Source organism: Ranitomeya variabilis, chromosome 1 (genome assembly GCF_051348905.1).
Source record: "Ranitomeya variabilis isolate aRanVar5 chromosome 1, aRanVar5.hap1, whole genome shotgun sequence".
Classification (NCBI taxonomy): domain Eukaryota; kingdom Metazoa; phylum Chordata; class Amphibia; order Anura; family Dendrobatidae; genus Ranitomeya; species Ranitomeya variabilis.
In genome coordinates, this window is record NC_135232.1 from 833112749 (window position 1) to 833134761 (window position 22013).

Consider the following 22013-nt stretch of genomic DNA (forward strand, 5'->3'; position numbering starts at 1 on the left):
TCAAGCCACTCATGACCAATAGACAACGCCAGAAGTGTCTTACCTGGGCTAATGAGAAAAAGAAGTGGACTGTTACTCAGTGGTCCGTGGTGGGTTTTTTTGCATTTCATTTGGAAATCAAGGTCCCAGAGTCTGGAGGAAGAGTGGAGAGGCCACAATCCAAGCTGCTGGAGGTCTAGTGTGAAGTTTCCACAATCAGTGATGGTTTGGGGAGTCATGTTATCTGCTGGTGTAGGTCCACTGTGTTTTCTCAAGACCAAAGTCAGCGCAGCCGTCTACCAGGAAATTTTAGCGCACTTCATGCTTCCGTCTGCCGACAAGCTTTTAGGAGATAGAAATTTCATTCTCCAGCAGGACTTGGCACCTGTCCACACTGCCAAAAGTACCAATACCTGGTTTAAATACGACTGTATCACTGTGCTTGATTGGCCAGCAAACTCGCCTGACCTTTACCCCATAGAGAATCTATGGTGTATTGTCAAGAGGAAGATGAGACACCAGACCCAACAATGCAGATGAGCTGAAGGCTGCAATCAAAACAACCTGGGCTTCCATAACACCTCAGCAGTGTCATAGGCTGATTGCCTCCATGCCACACGCCACATTGATACAGTAATTGATGCAAAAGGAGCCCCGACCAAGTATTGAGGGCATTTACTGAACGTACATTTCAGTAGGCCAACATTTCGGCTTTAAAAATCATTTTCCAAGCTAGTGTTATAAAGTATTGTAATTTACTGAGATAATGACTTTTGGGTTTTCATTGGCTGTAATCCGTAATCATCAAAATTAACAGAAATAAACACTTGAAATAGATCACTGTGTAATGACTCTATGTAATATATGAGTTTCACTTTTTGTATTGAAGAACTGAGATAAATTAACTTTTTGATGATATTCTAATTTGTGAGAAGCACTTGTATATCCAACGAGGAACGGTTAAATGTTTAGCTTGCAAAAAAGAAAGCTAAGAGGAGACTAATTAGCCGCCTACAAATATTATCTGAAGGGCTGTCACAGTGTAGAGGGATCATCCTTATTCTCATTTGCACATGGAAACACGAGAAGCAATGGAATAAACTGAAAGGGAGAAGATACAAATTGGATATTAGCAAAAGCTTTTTGTCAGTGAGGGTGATCAATGAGTGGAACAGGCTGCCGCCAGAGGTGATGAGTTCTCCTTCAATGGAGGTCTTCACACAAAGACTGGACAGACATTTGTCTGAGATGGCTTAGTGAATCCTGCATCCAACTCTAACATTCTATGATTATTTGATCTATTCGCCTCCTCAAGTGGCGGCCACGATTAACCATAATTTTATCATTTAACTTTTAATGGCTATTTGAAGGGAAGGAGAGGTTTTGGAACTGTGTATCAAAGACAGGAACGCCAATCTATGAAAAGATATGATGGACCATGAAATTAATGAATGCAAAAAACAAAAAACTATCCTGATATAGATGCAGTCGGTCAGTTGGACTTAAGAACATTGCTAATACCAGACATTTATTGATTGATGTATTTCTTTTCCTAGTAACCCCAGACAGTAACCGAGCAGCACTTGAAGATATGGTAAAGATAAAACTTTTGTACTGTGGAATTGTAGTTTAATTAATGTGTTTTTTGTTTTTTTTCTAATGGCGGAGCCTAAGACCGAATTGTTGCTCTCATCCCCCGTCTGCATGATTGTTGGTTACTTTCTTAGCCCTGTGAGACAGAAATGATGTGCTCAGCAGGCAGGAAATTCACATATTTTGTAGCAATTTTTACAACCCCGTGGCATTTTGCTTGTAGTACTTATGATGCTGTTATTTCAGGCGACTGTGTACTGAGCCTACAGTATACATCAGGGCCGTTCCCATGGCTCGCCATTCGCTAGATCGAGACCAAAAGTGTGTTCTTTAGACCTCCCATCTGGCAGGCTTGTGTCCGTGTACCATTTGTTTTATTGTATAGGAAATTGCACAAGACTGGTTCCTGTAAAGAGAGCTGCCACAAAAAGAAAACAAAGATGACTTTGCAGTGTTTTCTTCCCTTACTCTCTATGGGGACACCATCCAGACAGTGGTGAGAGGCTCAAGCCTGGACTTGTGGCTGACACAGACAATATGGCAACACACACACCGCCTAGTGGCATTATATTTTTTTTAGTTCTTTTCTAATCCCAAAGACAACTCTAGTATAAAGGAATCCTACCTATTTCTGTATCCCTATCCCTCTGTATTGGTAGTAATGTGGCTAGTTTGTGGCAAAGATGGCCTCCTATGACAATGCCACACTTGCTGTATTACTACTAGTAGTAGGATTTGTGCTCTCTATTTTGATTTTTCTTTTTTACTTATCTCACATCTATTGAAAATCAGCAAGAACACTGGGCAGGGTTTTTTTGGTGGAGGGGCAAAGCCAAACAGTCTGACAGGTATCCTATCATTTATGCCAGAAATTTGTCAAAAAGGGAAAAGTGGGGCAAATTTATTAAGGCGTACTCCAATGGACATCTGCATGAGGTCTTTGCCATAGGTGTGACTGAAATATCTGCTGGATGATGGAGGCACCTAGCTGCTGTATGGGGGCAGTGCAAGGGGGAAACTTGGGGAGAACTTTAACTTACGGTAGTTTGATCGATTCCTGCGTGACTTCATGTTTTTGCTTGTATAGAGGAATCTAAATGCAATATTTGGCTTTAATTTACTACACAATTTTCAGTAGTTATTTCTTGCATATTGGATTTAAAAAATAACTGGTGTTTGTCACTTTTTATTCATTACAGCCACAGAAAATGGAAAATCCTTTTAAAGAGCCTCCAAAGAGGTGTATCTTGTGTGGCATCTCAGTAGATTACAAGAATACCCAGGTATGTGTCTACAAGCTTAAAAAGGTTGGCCTCTACTTTACTTGTTCCTTTCATGTGAACTAACTGCCATAGATAAGCATTTCAATAAATATCTTGCTTTGTTAAATACGTCTGTGACCTGAGCTGCTCTTCTGGTGCCTGATCTCTGGCTGACTTCCTGTAATGTCATCTCAAAATCTTTCTGAGTTCCTGGCTCTGGAATCTGATGGGTGGGTGGAGCTAATTATGCTCGTGGGTGGGGCCTCATTCCGCAGAGCTCACGCCGCTCTTATGCATGTAGCTGCAGACCAGGATCTTTCTTATATATGTATTCAACAAGGGGTGTATGTGTGCGTGTGTACACACACTGCATACACATTGTGTAATGTGTATATATAACCCCGCTGTATTCCCCTTATACTAGGAATCTATTCATATTTTTCTCCTCATCCATCTATAAGTCAATGAGAGGGAGTAAGGGAATAATCTTTAGTACCAGGGCTGCGGATCTGGTGCTTAGCACATGATTTCTATTTCAGTGTTCATTACAGGAGCTCGTGCTGAGGCTGTGTGTGGCGCTGGGGGATGAGCTTAGGTGGTTTATAGACTGTGTGCTCACTGCTGGCTTGCAGCCCAGTACAAGGGGTATTGGGGAAATGTAGTCAGAAGGGAGCAGAGGATTCTGAAGAGGAAGTGATGGCTGTGACAGCAGAGCTGGAATCTTGTAATAAGTAATGAAGCAGAAAGGCATAATACATGAAAACTGGCAGAAAAGTTATATGGGTATCTTTAGGGGTACTATCCTTAACCCCTTAATGACCAGAGCTTTTTTCGATTTTGCATTTTCATTTTTCGCTCCCCTCCTTCCCAGAGCCATATATTTTTTTATTATTTTTCCGTCAATATGGCCATGTGAGGGCTTATTTTTTGCAGGACAAGTTGTACTTTCGAACAACATCATTCGTTTTACCATGTCGTGTAGTTGAAAACGGGAAAAAATTCAAAGTGCGGTGAAATTGCAAAAAAGTGCAATCCCACACTTGTTTGTTTTTTGTTTTTTTTTTGCTAGGTTCACTTAATGCTATAACTGACCAGCCATTATGATTCTCTAGGTCATTACGAGTTCATAGACACCAAACATGTCTAGGTTAATTTTTATCTAAGTGGTGATAAAAAATTACAAAGTTTGCTAAAATGGGGCAATTTTCCGATACCCATAGTGTCACCACTTTTCGTGATCTGGGGTCAGGTGAGGGCTTATTTTTTGCGTGCTGAGCTGACGTTTTTAATTATGTAATTTTGGTGCAGAATACTTTTGATCACCCGTTATTGCATTTTAATGCAGTGTCACGGTGACCAAAAAAACATCATTCTGGCGTTTGGAATTTTTTTCTCACTACACTGCGCCCTGCTCACAAGCTTACAATCTATGAGGAAAAGGACAGACACAAAAGGTGGATGGTAACAATTGCTTTCATTGTTCGGACCAGCCAAAGTGTAAGAATCGGGTGTTCATGTAATGCTGCATGAACCGGTTATTAGCCTAAGTGTGTAACAGTACAGACACAGAGTGCTATTAAATGCATAAAGCATGTGAGAACATGATGCAAGGAACCTGGTTATGGTAAAAATTTTGAATGGGCAACACCAGTATAATTAGGTTAATGCGTTGAGGTGGTAGGCCAGTCTGAACAAGTGCGTTTTTAGGGCACACTTAAAACTGTGAGGATTGGGATTAATTGTATGCACCTGGGTAGTGCCTTACCAAAAATTGGCGCAGCACGTGAAAAAGTCTTGTAGACGGGAGTGGGAGGTTCTAAATATTGAGGATGCTAACCTCAGGTCATTAGCAGAACAGAGTGCACGGGTAGGGTGAGTAATATGAGATAAGACCAGTGCATTTCACTCCTGGTATACAGCATTCTAATATGCTGTGTATAAGTCGCCTATCCAGCCTGTAAGACAAGAAAAATACCTTTTATAATACTCGCCTACGGTGCGGTCCGGTCAATGGGCGTCACTGTTTTGGTGCGGTCATCCATAGTTTTCCCGTCATCATGCTGAAACACTGGCCTACTTCTCTGCCGTGGTCATGGCAAAGCAAAGTACTGCAGTGCGCATGCCCCGGAAAAGGTCAAAGAGCCCTATAACGTGGGCACTGCTTTACTTTACTCTGCCCTTGCCAGGGCATAGAAGTATACCTGCGTGATACTGGGGTGTGTAGAAGTATATATTTGTGGCATCGCTGGAATCGTACTGACTCGAAGAATTGAGTTGCCTTATCAAGTTTACCACACAGTAAATGGCATAAAAAAATCCTGAATTGCTGGTGTTTGTTGATTGTGCCTCCCCAAAAATCGGATTGGAAAGCGATTAAAAAAATGTATGTGCCTGAAAATAGTACCAATATAAACCTCAACGCATCACGCAAAAGACAAGCCCTCACATGACTCTGTTGGCAGAAATATGGCAATGCAAAAACTAGTTTTTGCCAAAAAAGGGGTCTTTTGGTGTGTGACAGTAGCCAAGCGCAAAAAAAAAAATATATAAATCTGGTATTGCTGTAATCGCACTGACCCAAAAAATAAAGTTGTCTAATAACTTATTTTGCACGATGAACAAGCGTAGAAATATAATTTAAAGCCAATTCTCCACCTGCTGTTGATTCTCTCACTCTGCCTCCCAAAGATCGCAGTAAGGCTCGGCGCACATTTATTCTGCGCTCTACGCTGAGTGCTTACATCGGGGTTTCTGTGTAAATCTCTGAAATACATGACTCAAATGAAGCTCCCGGCGGAAGAGTCCCTATAATAAGGTAGATGGTGGCACTGTCGACGTTGTCTGGCCTATACTCCGGTGGTGTCAGTCTCTTTAGGCGTGCATAAAAGCGCGGTCGACCACAGTTTTGTGCAGTTCTGAAAAGGACACCGTTGAACAGAAGTCAGACAGAGCCCAGAGTAACTCTGCTGCCTTATAGTGAATGGATCCTTTGGGGGTTTCATCTGAATCATGTCCCTTGGAGATTTAGATGTAAACCCCGATACAAGTGCTCAGCGTTTAGCGCAGGATAAATGTGATCCCAAACATTATGTAAAATGTTCCCAATAAAAGCTTCAACTCAGTCCAGAAAAAAGCAAGTCCCCACTCTGGTACATCATCTGTTAATGGAAATATAGGGGCTTCCACATTACTAGTAGCACAAAGGCTCTGGAAAAGCGAAAAAGCCCTCGATCCCCAAAACAAATTCGCAGCAGATACTGTGCTCCCAAATACAAATGCCCCCTTTAAAAGACCCAGTGTGGCTATACCATATTTAGCGTCCACGTGTTTGGCAGGGGTATAATTTCCAAAATGGGGTCACGTGAGAGGGGATTCTGCTCTTCTAGCACTTAGGGGCTCTGTATATGGAGTCTGCAAACTATTCTAGGAAAATCTGCGCCTCAGGAGGCAAATAGCGTTCTTTCCGTTAAGGGCTGTGGAGTCTCAGTTTTCTCCTACGTATCATTGGGGGACACAGGACGAATGGGTGTTATGCTGCTGCCACCAGGAGGACACTAAGTTAAACACACACAAAAGATTAACTCCTCCCCTGCAGTATACACCCACAGGCTGGACAATCCAGAGCCAGTTCTTACTTAGTGTCTCAGGAGGCACTTGGGTCCTCAGGACCCCACCAATTTTTTGTTTTTTAACGGAAGGGAGCGACAGGCAAATTTTCAGCTCTGATCTCTCCCGCACCAACAACGGGCAAGTACATGGAGCGTTCCTCCTGTATCCTTTCCCGCGACGATGGATGCCAGCCCTGGCTCACTTTCCAGTGTGGCGACGGTTCCTTAGCGTTCCGATCTCCCTCCCTCCCTTTCAGGCGACCACGGGGACTAATCATCCACCTAAGTTTCCTGGAGCCAGGGCACAGCCGGACAGAATGTCATGGCGTCCGTGCAGCCGCCCACTGCATCACCACTGAACATAGCGGATGTTGCACGGCGGCAGAAGCTCTCCACCCTCTCCCTATTCAGGTGAAGGTGGATGGAGCATCGGCCCCATCGCACAAGGTAAGTGCGGGGGCCGACCAGCTGACAGGGGACCGCCCGTTCAGGGAGCCCTTATCCCCTTTCTAATGCGGCGCTGCAGCCGCGGGGCAGCTTTGTAACGGAGGTATGGCGGGCAATCCGGCGCTCTGTTAGGGCGGGGGCACAGTTTACCGGCCCTGGGCCGGACTCCACCCTCATACAGCAGGAGGGCGGTGGCAATGGCAGCGTTCCGACGCGCATAGCAGGGAATTCACCGCCCGCCCACGACACGCCCCCCCCCCTCTCTCTCTCTCTCTCTCTCTGGGCGCTTCTCGTTCCCGAGAAGCGCCCTTCTCACATCTCGGCGGCCATCTTGGACCAGGAAGTGCGCTGGTGGCTCTGCAGCACCACAGCGCACAAGACTTCAGGATCTCCCTGCCAAGCACCGCAGAACTTGGTGAGACGCACTCAGTAGGATTTCTCTTCCCCTGCCAGTACGCTCACTTCATGGCAAAGATGTCACAGTCTAAGCAAAAACGGACTGGAAAGACCCACTCTGTTATTTTTGCTGTGTGCACCTCCTGCAAGGTATCTCTGCCCCGAGGTCACACTACCCCGCTGTGCTCCGCCTGCAAAATGTCTGCGGCACAGGATACTCCGGCCTCTGACCCGGAATGTAGTGAGCCTAGTACCCCCATGGGCATGGGCGTCCTCTCTTGCTCGATCTGTGGCATCCTTGGAAAGGACGATACAGTCCCTCCGTGACCCGCCCCTTACCCAGGGCACTTCCACGGACGATGTAACGCGGCCTAAGAACCCCTCTCGGCCTAGAGGTCGTACCGCTTCCAGAAGCCCTCACTCATCTAAAAAGAGGTCCAGGGTAATATCTCCGGTCCGTGATCAGCCCTCTGGCTCAGAGAGCAAAGTCTCTCGCCACTCATCCCCGACTCATAGCAGGGAATCCTTTCTGGACGACGCATCCAGCGTGTCCTGTTCCCCAGAGTATCGTCACGACCAAGAGACCCTAGATTCTCTCATAGACTCTGTAAGTCAGACGCTTCAGTTAGAGGAGGAAACCCCGTCCAAGGCGGTTCATCCCGTGTCATTCGGGCGAACCACAAAGGCTCATAGATTTTTTCCTACGCATCCTCAATTCAAGGACATTGTCGATCTCCACAGAGTCCGTCCGGATAAACGCTTCTCAGGTCAGAAGGCTATGCTATCGAAGTATCCGTTTGCTCAGGACCTTGCTAAGGAGTGGTCTCAGTCACCCTCCGTGGACCCGCCAGTATCGCGGCTAGCCACCAAGGCGGTTCTATCCTCCTCCGAGGGCGCATCCATCAAGCATCCCACTGATAGACAAATTGATCAGATGGCTCGCTCGGCTTTTGAAGCTTCCTCGGCTTCTCTCTTCCCTTCTTTTGCCGCCACATGGGTTGCAAAAGCCATGACCCATTGGGCCGAGTCTTTAGCCTCTACAGCACTACACGCCGACTTACCCCCCGAGGTTTCACACCTGGCCACTCAGATTGCCAGAGCGGGGGACTTTGTAGTTTCCGCATCCTTAGACGCGGCCAACTGTGCCTCACAGGCAGCGGCCAATGCTGTCACGATCCGCAGATCCCTTTGGCTCAGGGACTGGAAAGCGGACTCAGGATCCAAAAAATCTCTCACGTCCCTTCCATACCAGGGCGAACGCCTTTTTGGGGACAAACTAGATAAAATAATTGCAGACTCCACAGGGGGAAAGAGCAAATTCCTTCCCCAGCAACGGACCTTTCGCCCCTTTCGCAACCAACAGGGCCGAGGTCGATATTTCCGTTTCGGCTCCAATTGGTCCAATCCTTCCTCCGCGCCACCCGGCGCCGGGAGAGGTCAGCGTAAGGACAGAACCTCCCAGCCATCTTACAAACCTTCTCCCTCTTGGAGAGGCAGACCCAGACAACAGGGATCCAGGGGGCCCAGACCTAACAGGTCTCCACCTCAATGACTCTTGGCAGACGCCAAAGGACACCGACAGAGTTGGCGGCCGCCTACTCTTCTTTCGGGACACGTGGCTCTCGGTAGTTCCCGACCGATGGGTCCGCGAACTGGTATCCTTCGGTTACAAGATCGAGTTTGTCTCTCTTCCCCCATCTCGTTTCTTCCAGTCCCCTCCTCCCAGAGCAAGGGTCCGTCAGTATTTTCAGGCCATAAGATCGCTATGGGAAGACGGGGTCATCATCCCGGTACCTCAGAACGAGAGGTACCAAGGTTTCTATTCCAATCTTTTCATTGTACCAAAGAAGGATGGCTCAGTACGTCCAATATTGGACCTCAAGCTCCTCAACAAGTACGTCCGTGTACGTCAATTCCGTATGGAGTCCCTCCGCTCGGTAATTGCCTCTCTGGAAGAGGGCGAGTTTCTTGCATCTCTAGATGTTCAAGACGCTTACCTGCACATTCCCATTCTACCGTCTCATCAGCGCTTCCTCCGCTTCGCGGTCCAGGGGCACCATTTTCAGTTTGTCGCCCTACCTTTCAGGCTGGCCACCGCTCCTCGGGTGTTCACCAAGGTCATGGCAGCTGCCGTGGCCATTCTACATGCTCGAGGCATAGTGGTGTTGCCCTACTTGGACGACATTCTCATAAAAGGCCCCTCTTTCCGGTCCTGTTCAGAAGCGGTAGACGTCACTATAGATACCTTTTTGCGCCTGGGCTGGAAAATCAATTTCAAAAAATCTTCCCCAGTCCCGGCCCAAACCATATCCTACCTGGGAATGATCTTAGACTCCTCTCAGGGTCTAGTACTTTTGCCTCCGGAAAAGGTATTTACTCTACAGAGAGAAGTCCGGAAGCTTACTCAACCTCGCTCTCACTCCCTACGCTTCTCCATGAGGGTACTCGGCAGGATGGTGGCGGCAATGGAGGCAGTGCCCTTTGCGGTTTTTCACCTCCGTCCCTTACAACACGCCATTCTGGCAGTATGGGACAGGAATCCCGCCTCGCTCGACCGCCGTCTCCTTCTCTCTCGCCCAGTCAGACAGTCCCTCAGGTGGTGGACCAAGGGGTCCTCCCTGACTCGGGGGAAGTCTTTCCTTCCGGTGCACTGGCTGGTTGTCACAACGGACGCCAGTCTCTTCGGCTGGGGTGCAGTGTTCCAGCGCCACTCGACGCAGGGTCACTGGTCTCCGCAGGAGTCCCAGCTGCCCATCAATATCCTAGAGATTCGGGCAATCAGACTGGCTCTCCATCATTTTCAGCCGTTCCTCTCCGGCCGTGCGGTCAGAGTCCAGTCCGACAACGCCACTGCGGTAGCCTACATCAACCGCCAAGGGGGCACTCGCAGCAAGGCGGCCATGGTCGAGGTGACGCTAATTCTCCGCTGGGCCGAGACACATCATTCCATACTCTCAGCAGTTTTCATCCCAGGCGTGGAAAACTGGGAAGCGGACTTTCTCAGTCGCCACAGCCTCGATCCCGGAGAGTGGTCTCTCCATCCCGCAATCTTTCGCCAGATATGCTCTCGATGGGGGACCCCGGACGTGGACCTAATGGCATCTCGCCTCAATTGCCAGGTTCCCGTCTTCATGGCCAGGTCTCACGACCCCTCAGCCTTCGGAGCCGACGCTCTCGTCCTCTCATGGCAGGGTTTCAGACTCCCATACATCTTTCCCCCAATTCCTCTTCTGACAAAGGTGATCAGGAAGATCAAGGCAGAACGGATCCCAGTAATTCTCATCGCTCCGGACTGGCCGCGCAGGACATGGTATGCCGAGATGGTTCAACTGGTCTCAGACGTACCTTGGAGGCTGCCGAGTCGCGCAGACCTCCTGTCTCAAGGGCCCATTTACCACCCGAACTCTGAGGCCCTGTGTTTAACGGTGTGGCCGTTGAGTCCTGGGTACTGAGGCAGAAGGGGTTGCCCTGATATCTACCATGCTCCGCGCACGCAAGCCTTCTTCTATGCGCATCTACCACCGCGCCTGGAAGACATACTTCGCCTGGTGCAGGAAGCGGGGACGTTTCCCCCTCCGTTTTTCTATCCCTCACATTTTGGAATTCCTCCAATCAGGCGTAGACTTGGGTCTTGCTCTCAGCTCTCTTAAGGGCCAAATTTCTGCTCTCTCGGTTCTTTTTCAGAGAAAGATTGCAAACAGATTGCAGGTCAGGACCTTCATCCAGGGTGTTTCTCATATGGTTCCGCCTTACAAGATGCCCTTGGAACCATGGGACCTGAACCTAGTTCTCTGTGCTCTTCAAGAGCCCCCCTTTGAGCCCTTGCATGAAGTGTCTTTGCTGTTCTTGTCTTGGAAGATTGCCTTCCTCGTGGCTGTCACGTCTATTAGACGTGTCTCTGAGCTGGCAGCTCTGTCGTGCCGACCTCCTTTCCTCGTGTTCCACCAGGACAAGGTGGTTCTGCGGACATGTCCGACTTTTCTTCCGAAGGTCGTTTCCTCCTTCCATCTTAATGAGGAGATTGTCCTTCCCTCACTGTGCCCTGCTCCTTCTCACCGCACGGAAAGGGCGCTCCACACTCTGGACTTAGTGAGGGGTCTCAGACGTTACGTCTCCAGGACTGCGTCTCTCCGTAAGTCAGACGCCTTGTTCGTTCTTCCGGAGGGGCCACGGAAGGGACTACCCGCTTCCAAGGCCTCCATTGCCAAGTGGATTCGTTCCGCTATCCAAGAGTCCTACCGTGTCAAGGGTCACGCCGCACCTCCGGGGATCAAGGCTCATTCTACCCGGTCAGTCGGCGCATCCTGGGCCATCCGGCACCAGGCATCGGCAGCACAGGTCTGCAAGGCTGCTACATGGTCCAGTCTACATACGTTCACGAAACACTACCATGTGCACTTTCAGGCTTCGGCAGACGCTTCCGTCGGTAGGCGAATCCTACAAGCGGCTGTGTCTCATCTGTAGTTTGTAGGCTCGCACAGCATTTATAACTTCTGGTGACCCACCCAGGGACTGCTTTGGGACGTCCCATTCGTCCTGTGTCCCCCAATGATACGTAGGAGAAAAGGAGATTTTTGTGTACTCACCGTAAAATCTTTTTCTCCGAGTCATCATTGGGGGACACAGCACCCTCCCTGTTAGCCTAGTTGGCTCAGTTGTTCTTTTCAGTCTGTGTTTTGACTATGACATGTTTTCTGTTTGTTAACTGGTTTACTCCTACTGCTTTGTTACCGAACTGGCTCTGGATTGTCCAGCCTGTGGGTGTATACTGCAGGGGAGGAGTTAATCTTTTGTGTGTGTTTAACTTAGTGTCCTCCTGGTGGCAGCAGCATAACACCCATTCGTCCTGTGTCCCCCAATGATGACTCGGAGAAAAAGATTTTACGGTGAGTACACAAAAATCTCCTTTTTATAATAGAGTATAAAATGGTCGGACTCCTAAAATATATAACACATTGGGTACAGTAGTGCAATGCAAGATGTGCTGTAAATGTTTCCATAATAATTTGGAAAGTTATGAAATGTCCTATAAATGTCTGTTCTGTTCCTGATCTAAGGATCTCGGCTTCTAGTTGAGATTAATCTGTGCTGCACTTTATGTGCATGCTCAGTAGTGAGGCAGGGCTGTGGAGTCGGAGGTTTGGCTTACCGACTCCACAGCCCTCCTTCCGTTCCGAGTCTCACCATGTGGCTAACTGGTACTATACAGCCACACCTGGGGTGTTGCCATTTTTCCAGTTTGAAAATGTAAAATGTGGCCAATGGTCCAGACTGCAGAGTTCCCTGAAACAGCACCACAGGGAACTCGGCAGTCTGGACCTGCAGTCTCTATAGGGACCGTAATCCCTTCCCGTGCCTTTCCCGATTCTTGTCTTCAAAACCAATTGCTCTCTCCAGTAGCCCACATCTGAGTATTCCGCACTGCGTTTTTTTCTCTTTCTCAAACTATTTTCCTTTAAGTGTGGTTTGAAAAAGACCCGCTATTGGGTCGAAGACGTTATCTCAACACCCTTATGTTTTACTGTGGTGACTTCAATAAACGCTTGCTTTTGATACACATTTGAAAATTCAAATTTAGAGTACGGCTGTTTTCTTCTAATATATGACTCCTTTAGGATTAGGCATGATAGGAAGCAAACCCACTAATGCCAGATGGTTAGGGGACAGAAATATATGAGCTGAGGAGAGTGTCAGTTTGCAGAGCAGAGATACTCACAGTAAGATGCAGGTCCTGAAAAACTACCACCAGGCTGTAGTCCAGGAGACAAGCAGGGCTGCAGTACGATTGCAGGAGGAAAAGATTCAGGTCGTGCAAAGATGAGCCACCTTACGGGTCCAGATGTCAGAAAATTGTGACGCAGAGAGGAAGAGTAGGGCCGGCAGTGTCAAAAAACTGTGTGCAGATGCCGCACTGCAGAGAGAGAGGAGGGGGCGTAGACTGAAAATCCCGCTTACTGAGGCCGGAAAGAGGGGCAGAGCTAACCGCCGGAACAAAGAGGCATCAGAAAACCCTTTCAATGGAGTTGGGAGGAGGGGGTGGAGCTAACTGCTAAAGCCAGGAAGAAGCGGTGCCCAAAGATACTGTGAAGGGGCGGAGCCAAACGCTAGGAGAAGTTGGGGCCTAGATTAAGAACAGTGGCCAAGGCACGGGAGGCAGCGCGGAGGACCAAAAATATACTGGTAAGGTAGCCTGCACCATCAATTCAGTGGGGAATTAAGTGACCAGCTATGGACCTGTAGCCCTATAAAGTGAAATAGGGTGCTCCACTGTTGGGGGAATCAGGGGACACTTGATGTGCTGCGCCAACTGAGCCTATCCATTCAAATCTTCATCTTTGCCTTCATTCATTATCCTCTTCTTTACCTGAGTTTTCTCCTCGTCGCCTCTGGACAGACCTGATGGAGAGAAGAAAAATATGTACCTCTCCATCCATGAGACCGTTCATAGATGTCCGAGCATCTTGGGATGTGAAACCGACATGCTCTGGTGGGCGAGTGGGCACGAGACGGGGCCATGACCGATGTTCGGATCACCTAAACACTCTTAATGTGTTCGGTGTTGGGGTCCTGAGGGATAGACGTCTGAGGATACGAGGTGGCAGTTCATGCTGTACTCATAATCTCTACGTGGGAGTACCTCACTGTCTCTACTTGGGAGTACAGTGTGACTGTTCATACTGTATCCCTCCAGAAGTAAGAAGATTCATCTGAAAAAGAGACGTTACTGGAAAATGACAAAAACTGAGGTAGATATGGTTCTAGTAAAAGACCCATGTCCACCCCCTACTGTCACTAAGCTAAAACTGATTAACCTAGTGCCAGTCGGTGGGGTGTACACTGCGGAGGAGGTAACTTTTTTTGTACATCGTGTCAGCCTCCTAGTGGAAGCAGCATACACCCCATGGTTTCCTGTGTCCCCCAATGAAGCGATGGAGAAATGTAATTTATGCCTATATTTTTCTCACTTTGCCAACTTAGGTTACTTTCACACTAGCGTCGCTTGCCGTCCGTTGCAATGCGTCGTTTTGGAGAAAAAACGCATCCTGCAAAGTTGCCCGCAGGATGCGTTTTTTCTCCATAGGCTTGCATTAGCGACACATTGCAACGTCAGACTAGCAACCGTCATTACTAACAGAGTACGGAGAGGACACTGGGAGGACTGGACGAGGAGACAAGGAAGCCTGGGAGAGACAGAGAAGCTGAACTGGCTGGACAGAGTGGAGACTCAAAACAGGCAGTACAAAGACAAAGGTGGACCTGAGTCACAGAAGCACAAATGACAGACAGGCAAGGAGCAGAGGAAGGAAACGCCTTATATACATGGAGTGCTGGAGGACTTCCGGTTGACAGTCCTCCAGGATCACAGAGAGGAGATACAGAGCGCCTGCAAATCAGAAAGAGGAAGTGCTGGAGTGGGCGGTGCGCACGCGCACCCGACGAGAGCCAGGGAGCGGAGAAGAATGAAGGAGAGGACGTGCGCCTGCAGGAGGAGCGCGCCGCAGCGGATAATAATGAGCGGAAGGAGTGGCCGTGACAGAAAGTAGCCTTAGACTATTTAATGCTGATGCATCACACAGAAATAAGATTACAATAATATTTAAACACAGGTTGTAATGTAACAAATTAGGTAAAAAAAACAAAAACAAACTAGGTGAATACTTTTGCAAGCCATTGTGTTTTGTCAGTTACAAGGGGCATGTCTTTTTTTTTTTCTATTCAAGTAGGTCTTTAATAGATTAGGAATCATTATTTTAACTACTTATCTAGAATGTTAACCCTAGAACGCATACCCATAGAAATCTACACATTCACGCACCTGGGGCCTTTTAGGCCTGTTTACAATTATCATGGAATAACTCAAATAAAAATACTTTTCAAAATGTATTTTACAATTGCAAGGTAAGGATGCATTCCAACTAGCGCTGGGGTCCGCCAGGAGGGGATCCGCAATGGATCTGACCTCCTGGTGACCCCAGCTAAGGCTGGCGGAATCCTGGAGTTACCAGGAGGTCAGATCCATTATGGATCCCCTTCTGGCGAACCCCAGCGCTACTGGGAACACAGCCTAAGATGTGTATATTTCAAAACATAATTATGTGCATAAAACAACAAAAAACTAAGTAAACGGGCACGCCAAATATAGGCATTCTATATGCAATTTTTTTATGAAAACATTTTTTGGTTGTAGCAAACTTGGTGCAGGAATATTTATTTGTAGCTTTACATATTCCCCCGACAATTCTCGCATATTATTTTTTCGGCTGAATGTTCCTTGCATACATTTTGTCCGCAAGTAGAACAGAAACGCTCCGATTTTCTTTCCTTCTTTGCTGGACAAATATTGCAGCGCTTTCTTTTTTTTCTCTTTGCTCTGGATGTTCCAGAAAGCGTATTCCACATCGGATCATTGCCTCCGTAATTTGCCTTGATAAGCAAATCTGTGTATCACACGTAAACCTAGTACAGGCCTAAAAGGCCCCAGGTGCGTGAATATGGGGTAGTCCCAAAAAAAGGTTGTTTTACCGAAATGTCTGTAACATAAAAATATATGAATAACTGGAAATTACTAACAACTATATACCTGACGATTACCTAGATTTTGAAAATTCTAACTAAAGTACTTTTACAGAAAATAGAAAACAAGTAACCTGGCAGGCCTGCAAGGCCCCAGGTATGCGTTCTGGGGTTAACTATATGTTACTAATTTAACTACTTATGTAGAATGTTACCTACTGTATATACTCGAGTATAAGCTGAGATTTTTCAGCCCATTTTTTACTGCTTATACTCAAGTCATTGTCCTAGGGGGGTCAGCGGGGGAGCTGCGGCTGTGACATACTCACCTGCTCCTGGCGAATTCCCTGCATGTCCGGTCTCCGGGCGCTGACAGCTTCTTCCAGCGTTGAGCGGTCACATGGTACCGCTCATTACAGTAATGAATATGGACCCAGCTCCACTCCCATACTCAACGCTGGAAGAAGCTGTCAGCGACTGGATATGCAGGGACCGTGCCAGGAGCAGGTTAGTATAATGGGGAGGGGAGCACTGCGCGATATTCACCTTTCCTCGTTCCGGGCGCCGCTCCGTCTTCTACGTCCTCTGCAGTGACGCTCAGGTCAGAGGGCGATGACGTGGTTAGAGCACGCCCTCTGTCTGAGCGTCAGTGCAGAGGACGCGGAAGACACAGCAGCGCTGGAAAGAGGATCGGTGAGTATTGCAAGTGCCGGGGGCCTGAGTGACGAGAGGTTGGTATGTCATCATTTTTTATTATTTATTTATTTATTTATTTTAATCGCAGCAACAGCATATGGGGCAAATATCTCTGGAACATCTTATAGGCCATATAAAACGTTTGTGCAGCAATACATGGGGCAAATATCTTTATGGAGCATCTTATGGGGCCATAATCAATGTTTGTGCAGCATTATATGGGGCAAATGTCTCTATGGAGCATCTTATGGGGCCCTTATTAACCTTTCTGCAGTACTGTATGGGGAAAATGTGTCTATGGAGCATCTTATGGGGCCATTATTAACCTTTGTGCAGCATTATATGGGGTATATTTTAATATGGAGCATCTTATGGGGCCCATCATAAACTGTATGGAGCATTATATGGGGCTCTTGATTCAATATGGATATTCAAAAACACAACCTACTGATGATGTCTCAATTAATTTTACTCTTATTGGTACCTATTTTTATTTTTGAAATTTACCGGTAGCTGCTGCATTTTCCACCCTAGGCTTATACTCGAGTCATTAAGTTTTCCCAGTTTTTTGTGGCAAAATTAGGGGGGTCGGCTTTTACTCAAGTATATACGGTATATTTTACTAATTTAGCTTTTTTTTTTTTTTTTGGTGCTATAAAATGTGCACCAAAATAAAAATTGGGCAAAAATAACCTTGTGGATTACTCTTCTTCTTGTATCATCCATAGCTCCTGTCTCAGTTTGTTTCACCTCACACTGGTCGCATTTATGGAAGGCATATAACAGGTAACTTTCAGGAGGACATTTTTATATCAACTGTCTCTGAAATGTTATGAACTGTGATTTTATTAAACATTTTGGGCAATGTATTAAATATTATACCCAGTTTCCATAATTGTGAATTCATTGGGGATAGATTTCTAATAAGGCTGAGTGGCATCAAAATGATTTTTACCCCTTAGTGACCGAGCCAAATTTTTGAAATCTGACCAATGTCAATTTATGTGGTAATAACTCTGGAACGCTTCCACAAATCCCAGTGTTTTTGAGAGTTTTTTTTCGTGGCACATTATATTTTATAATGGTAAATTTAGGTCGATCTGTTTTGTGTTTATTCGTACAAATATCAAGTCTGACAAATGTAAAATAAATTTTCAATTTTCAAACTTTGAAAATCCAGATAGTAATGCCACAGAAAAATATTAATAACATTTCCCTTATGTCTGATTTACATGAGCACTATTTGTAAAATGTTCTTTTATTTTGTTAGCATTTTAGGAGGTTTAAAAATGTAGCAGTAATTTTTCAAGGAAATTTACAAAATTATTTTTTAGGGACTTATCCAGGTTTGAAGTGACTTTAGCAGTCCTATATATTGTCAACCCCCCCAAAAATGATACCATTTAAAAAAAACGCACCCCTCGAGATTTTGAAAACTGGTAGTTCATTAACCCTTCAGGTGATTTTCAGGAATTAATGCAAAGTGACATGACAGGAATGGAGTGTGTTTTTTACCACCTAAATGTTGCTAACATCTGAACAGGAGGTCGCTTTATCCGACAGACTCTAAGGCTGTTATTTGGCTGTGAACTGCCATGACAACCATCAGGACCACACAATCATAATCTCAAGTGCCGATGAGGTTAAAGAGGAAGCCCCCGCACTCTGTTAAACATTTATATGATGTTGTCACTATTGACAGCAGCATCTAAGGGGTTAAATATATATGGACAGTGCCAACACTGATCACGGCTAATGCAGCAAGTCGTCAGCTATAGTGTACAGCCAACAGTTGCTGGATTGTCACCTGTATGGGGAGGCTATTCTCTTATCTCAGGTCAGTAAAAAAACGTATTGGCAGTCATTAAGGGGTCAATATCTGGATGTCATTTTAGGCTACTTTCACACTAGCGTCGGGCCGAGGTTCCCGACGCTAGCATTGTCTCCGCCGCACAACGGGGGCAGCGGATGCATTTTTCCAGCGTATCCGCTGCCCCATTGTGAGGTGCGGGGGGGTGGGGGCGGAGTTCCGGCCGTGCATGCGCGGTCGGAAAAAGCAGACCGTCGTGAGCAAAAACGTTACATGTAACGTTTTTTGCTCCCGATGGTCCGCCACAACACGGCGCAACCGTCGCACGACGGTTGCGACGTGTGTAAATGCGTCGCAAATGCATCGCTAATGTTAGTCAATGCAGAAAAAACGCATCCTGCAAGCACTTTTGCAGGATGCGTTTTTTCGGCAAAACGACGCATTGCGACGTTTTGCAGTTAACGCCAGTGTGAAAGTAGCCTTAAATGTTTCCTATACTGCTGCCCTTACTGTAGGTGTTGAACATCTAATCAATGGAAATTAAAGTGTCAGAGCTGTGGTGTTCTGCTCTGGCACATTTTTACAGCCAGAGCTGGTAATAGCTGATTGGTGAGGGGTGCCAAACCCATATTGAGGGCAGGGATTGATCATTACTATCATAACAAAGGAAAAACCTCTGAAAGGTTTGTCCAGGTTTGGAATGCAGAATTCTAAATACTCACAGAGCGCCATTGCACGCGGTCTGTATTCTCTAGTGCTGGCGGGAAGAGCAATCAGTCATGTAGCATGCAATCTGCATATATCCAGCCACATTTCGACTAGATGTGCATGGCCTTATTTTAATACAAGTGAATTGAGTAAGAACAAGCGCATCTACTTGGCTCATGCTTGCCTGCACAGAAGAATCCTGAAAGCGTGCAATAAGGATTCAGAAATCTGTAATCACATAGTGACTGCAGACTTTCATCTCAAACAGTGACAACCCCTTTAAGGAAAATTAATGTCATCAAGGGAAGTTTTCACACTTGAGGCGACTCTGTGAGGAGACGCTCTGGTGTACTTCAGATTTAAAGGGTCATCTGTAAAGAGAAACCTCTTTGAAAAATTGCATATTATGTTGTGGATGCAGTGTAACTGCAAATATGTTCTACTGGGAAAAAAGTTGCAAATATTTCCTCTTTTGGAGTAATTTAGTGGGCATTATATCTATAAGATTCAGTCACTGTAAAGCCCCAAGCCTTAGAAATACCACAATCTCAATATATAGTAAGGCTGCGTCAAAACATTCCTGGCAGTTTTTTTTTTTTTTTTTGTTGAGAGTGGCTTTGGGGTGTACCATCTGTACGAGAAATTATATATACAGTGGCATGTAAAAGTTTGGGCACCTTTTGAAGATTTGTGTGCTCAGATAACCAAGGTTTCAGACCTTAATTAGCCCGTTAGGGTTATGGCTTGTTCACTATCATCGTTAGGAAAGGCCAGGTGATGCAAACTTCCCAGCTTTATAAAAACAAGGCCTCCTCTAACCGTGTGCCAAAAACTGCAGTCATGGGTTCTTCTAAGCAGCTGCTTAGGACTCTAAAAATGGTGGAGGCCCACAACGCATGAGAAGGCTATAAGAAGATAGCAAAGCGGTGTCAAGCTGCCTTTTACTCAGTTTGAAATGTAATTAAGAAATGCCAGTTGACAAGAACAGTGGAGGTCAAGATAAGGTCTGGAAGATCAAGCAAAACTTCACTGAGAGCTGCTTGTAGGATTCCTAGAAAGGCAAATCAGAACCCCTGCTTGACTGCAAAAGACTTTCAGAAAGATAGCAGACTCTGGATTTGTGGTACCTTGTTCCACTGTTCAGAAACACCTGCACAAATATGGCTTTCATGGAAGAGAAATCAGAAGAAAACCTCTCTTGCGTCCTCATCATACTATTAGCATCAGTAATATGCAAAAGAACATCTAAACAAGCCTGATGCATTTTGGAAACAAGTCCTGATGAGTTTAAAATAGAACTTTTTAGCCAGATTGATCAAAGATATATGTGGGGAAAAAAGGGCACAGAATTTCAGTAAAAGAACATCTCACCAACCATTAAGCATGGAGGTAGATCAATCATTATTTGGGGTTGTGTTGCAGCCAATGGCACAGGAACATTTCACGGGCCGAGGTAATGGATGCAGGGGTGCGTGCCACTTAAACATTTGCATTGTTGCTTCTTTTACAGGGTTGTGTGGTCTGAAACAAAGGGCAGTAGCAAAAGCCATTAAAAGGGCGATTATTATGGGTAAGTTGTGGTTTGCTCCTTTTTCTTCTCTTCATGATTTTGTACATAATAATGCATGAAATTTGTCTTCTAGGGTTTATGCCTGGCACATACAAAGACCCTGCCTACCTCAAAGACCCAAAGATTTGTGATGTTTAATAAGTGTTTTGCTAATAAAAGATTGTGATGGAAATATTTGACTTTATTGACCATGGTAACCTAAACCCAACTTACTACTAATATTAGCAAAGGAGTTCATCAGTAAAGACACCAAAGTTAGAAAAGAAATTTATTGGTTTTAAGTAGTTATCAGCGCAAGTGCTCATTACTAGAGTTTTCCTAGGGTGCTTGGGTATGCACAGAGTATCACGGGTGCTCGAGTGATATGTTAAAGTCCCTGTGGCCATGTTTTTCGGCTGCTAGACAGCCCCAAAACATACGGGACTCGAACATAAACTTGAGCACCCGCCATACTCGGTGCATACCCAATCACCCTAGGCAAGCTCTAGCAACGAGCACTTGCGCTGATTACTAGTTTTAAGTTATCCATCAAACTCATGATGGAGACAAGTACAAAATGGAAAATATTAACCACTCCAGTATATTTGAGATATAAAAACACATTCTTTCACTCCTGCAATTAAAAAATCATATTCTTCTAAAGCAAAGTTTTCGGTAAGAAGAGATGAGCACACATCTCGGGACCTGCCATTCCTATTTCAAACTACTAAAATGTGGGGGATGGTGTACCCGTCCAGTCTATTGTCAGCTGCTCAGAGTCATCTGTTTCTGTGCCACTATTGAACAGTAATCTGTCTTCGGTGCTGTTCTTCTGTTGTGTAGTTCTTCTGGTCATTGCTCTTAGTAAACAAGCTTTCCTTTTTTGAGGTAGTCTTTTTCGTTTGCCAGTTTTCTGCATAGAAACTTTAGAGAGGTGTCCAGGTTGAATTAACAAGGTAAGATTTTTCAGGTCGGAGCAGTTATGGTTGGTGGCACAGATGTGTGGTATGGTCTCCCCATTCACAGTGAGGGAGGAGGACTGTAGAACAGCAAATTTAGGGAAAAAGTTGCGCAAAGCTTGACAAAGGAACACATTTTCTTCGGGGCTTGCCAGTTCTTTATTGCCTACAATATAAAAGGTGGAATATTAAACCTATTGGAAGAACAAATGCTAAACAAAACAGGTTTTTTTTCCCTTCCTTCTGAACAAGATTATAAGGCTATGTGCACACGTAGGAAGGGTTCTCCCGCAGCAGATTTGATAAATCTGCAGGGCAAAACCGCTGCGGTTATCCCTGCAGATTTATCGCGGTTTGTCTTGTGGTTTCCGCTGCGGTTTTACTCCTGCACTTGTTTTACTACTGATGCTGCATATGCTGTGGGGAGAGGTGAATATCGCAAGTGTCGATGCCCCCGCCTGTTCAGGATAAGAGGTGAGTATGTCTTTATTT

The 22013-nt window shown here is 46.0% G+C and overlaps 2 protein-coding genes across 7 annotated transcripts in view; one reads left to right on the top strand and one right to left on the bottom strand.

Annotated features, from left to right (window-relative positions):
* LOC143786678 (small ribosomal subunit protein bS18m-like) overlaps nt 1-22013 on the top strand; it is a 39877-nt gene that overhangs the window by 2978 nt on the left and 14886 nt on the right. The window contains exons 2-6 of one of the 2 annotated variants that reach the window (XM_077275787.1): nt 1536-1573; nt 2772-2855; nt 17224-17281; nt 20524-20583; nt 20657-20755. In XM_077275787.1, the coding sequence (XP_077131902.1) occupies nt 1536-1573; nt 2772-2855; nt 17224-17281; nt 20524-20583; nt 20657-20721 (305 nt within the window). In that variant the 3' untranslated portion in view covers nt 20722-20755. Of the gene's footprint in view, nt 1-1535; nt 1574-2771; nt 2856-17223; nt 17282-20523; nt 20584-20656; nt 20756-22013 lie in introns of those variants that run through there. The other variant, XM_077275788.1, reaches the window with a different exon arrangement.
* Nucleotides 21145-22013, bottom strand: part of LOC143786538 (helicase POLQ-like) — a 32681-nt gene continuing 31812 nt past the window's right edge. For all 5 annotated transcript variants that reach the window (XM_077275780.1, XM_077275776.1, XM_077275778.1 and 2 more), the window contains one exon: nt 21145-21687. In XM_077275780.1, the coding sequence (XP_077131895.1) occupies nt 21681-21687 (7 nt within the window). In that variant the 3' untranslated portion in view covers nt 21145-21680. The remainder of the gene's footprint in view (nt 21688-22013) is intronic.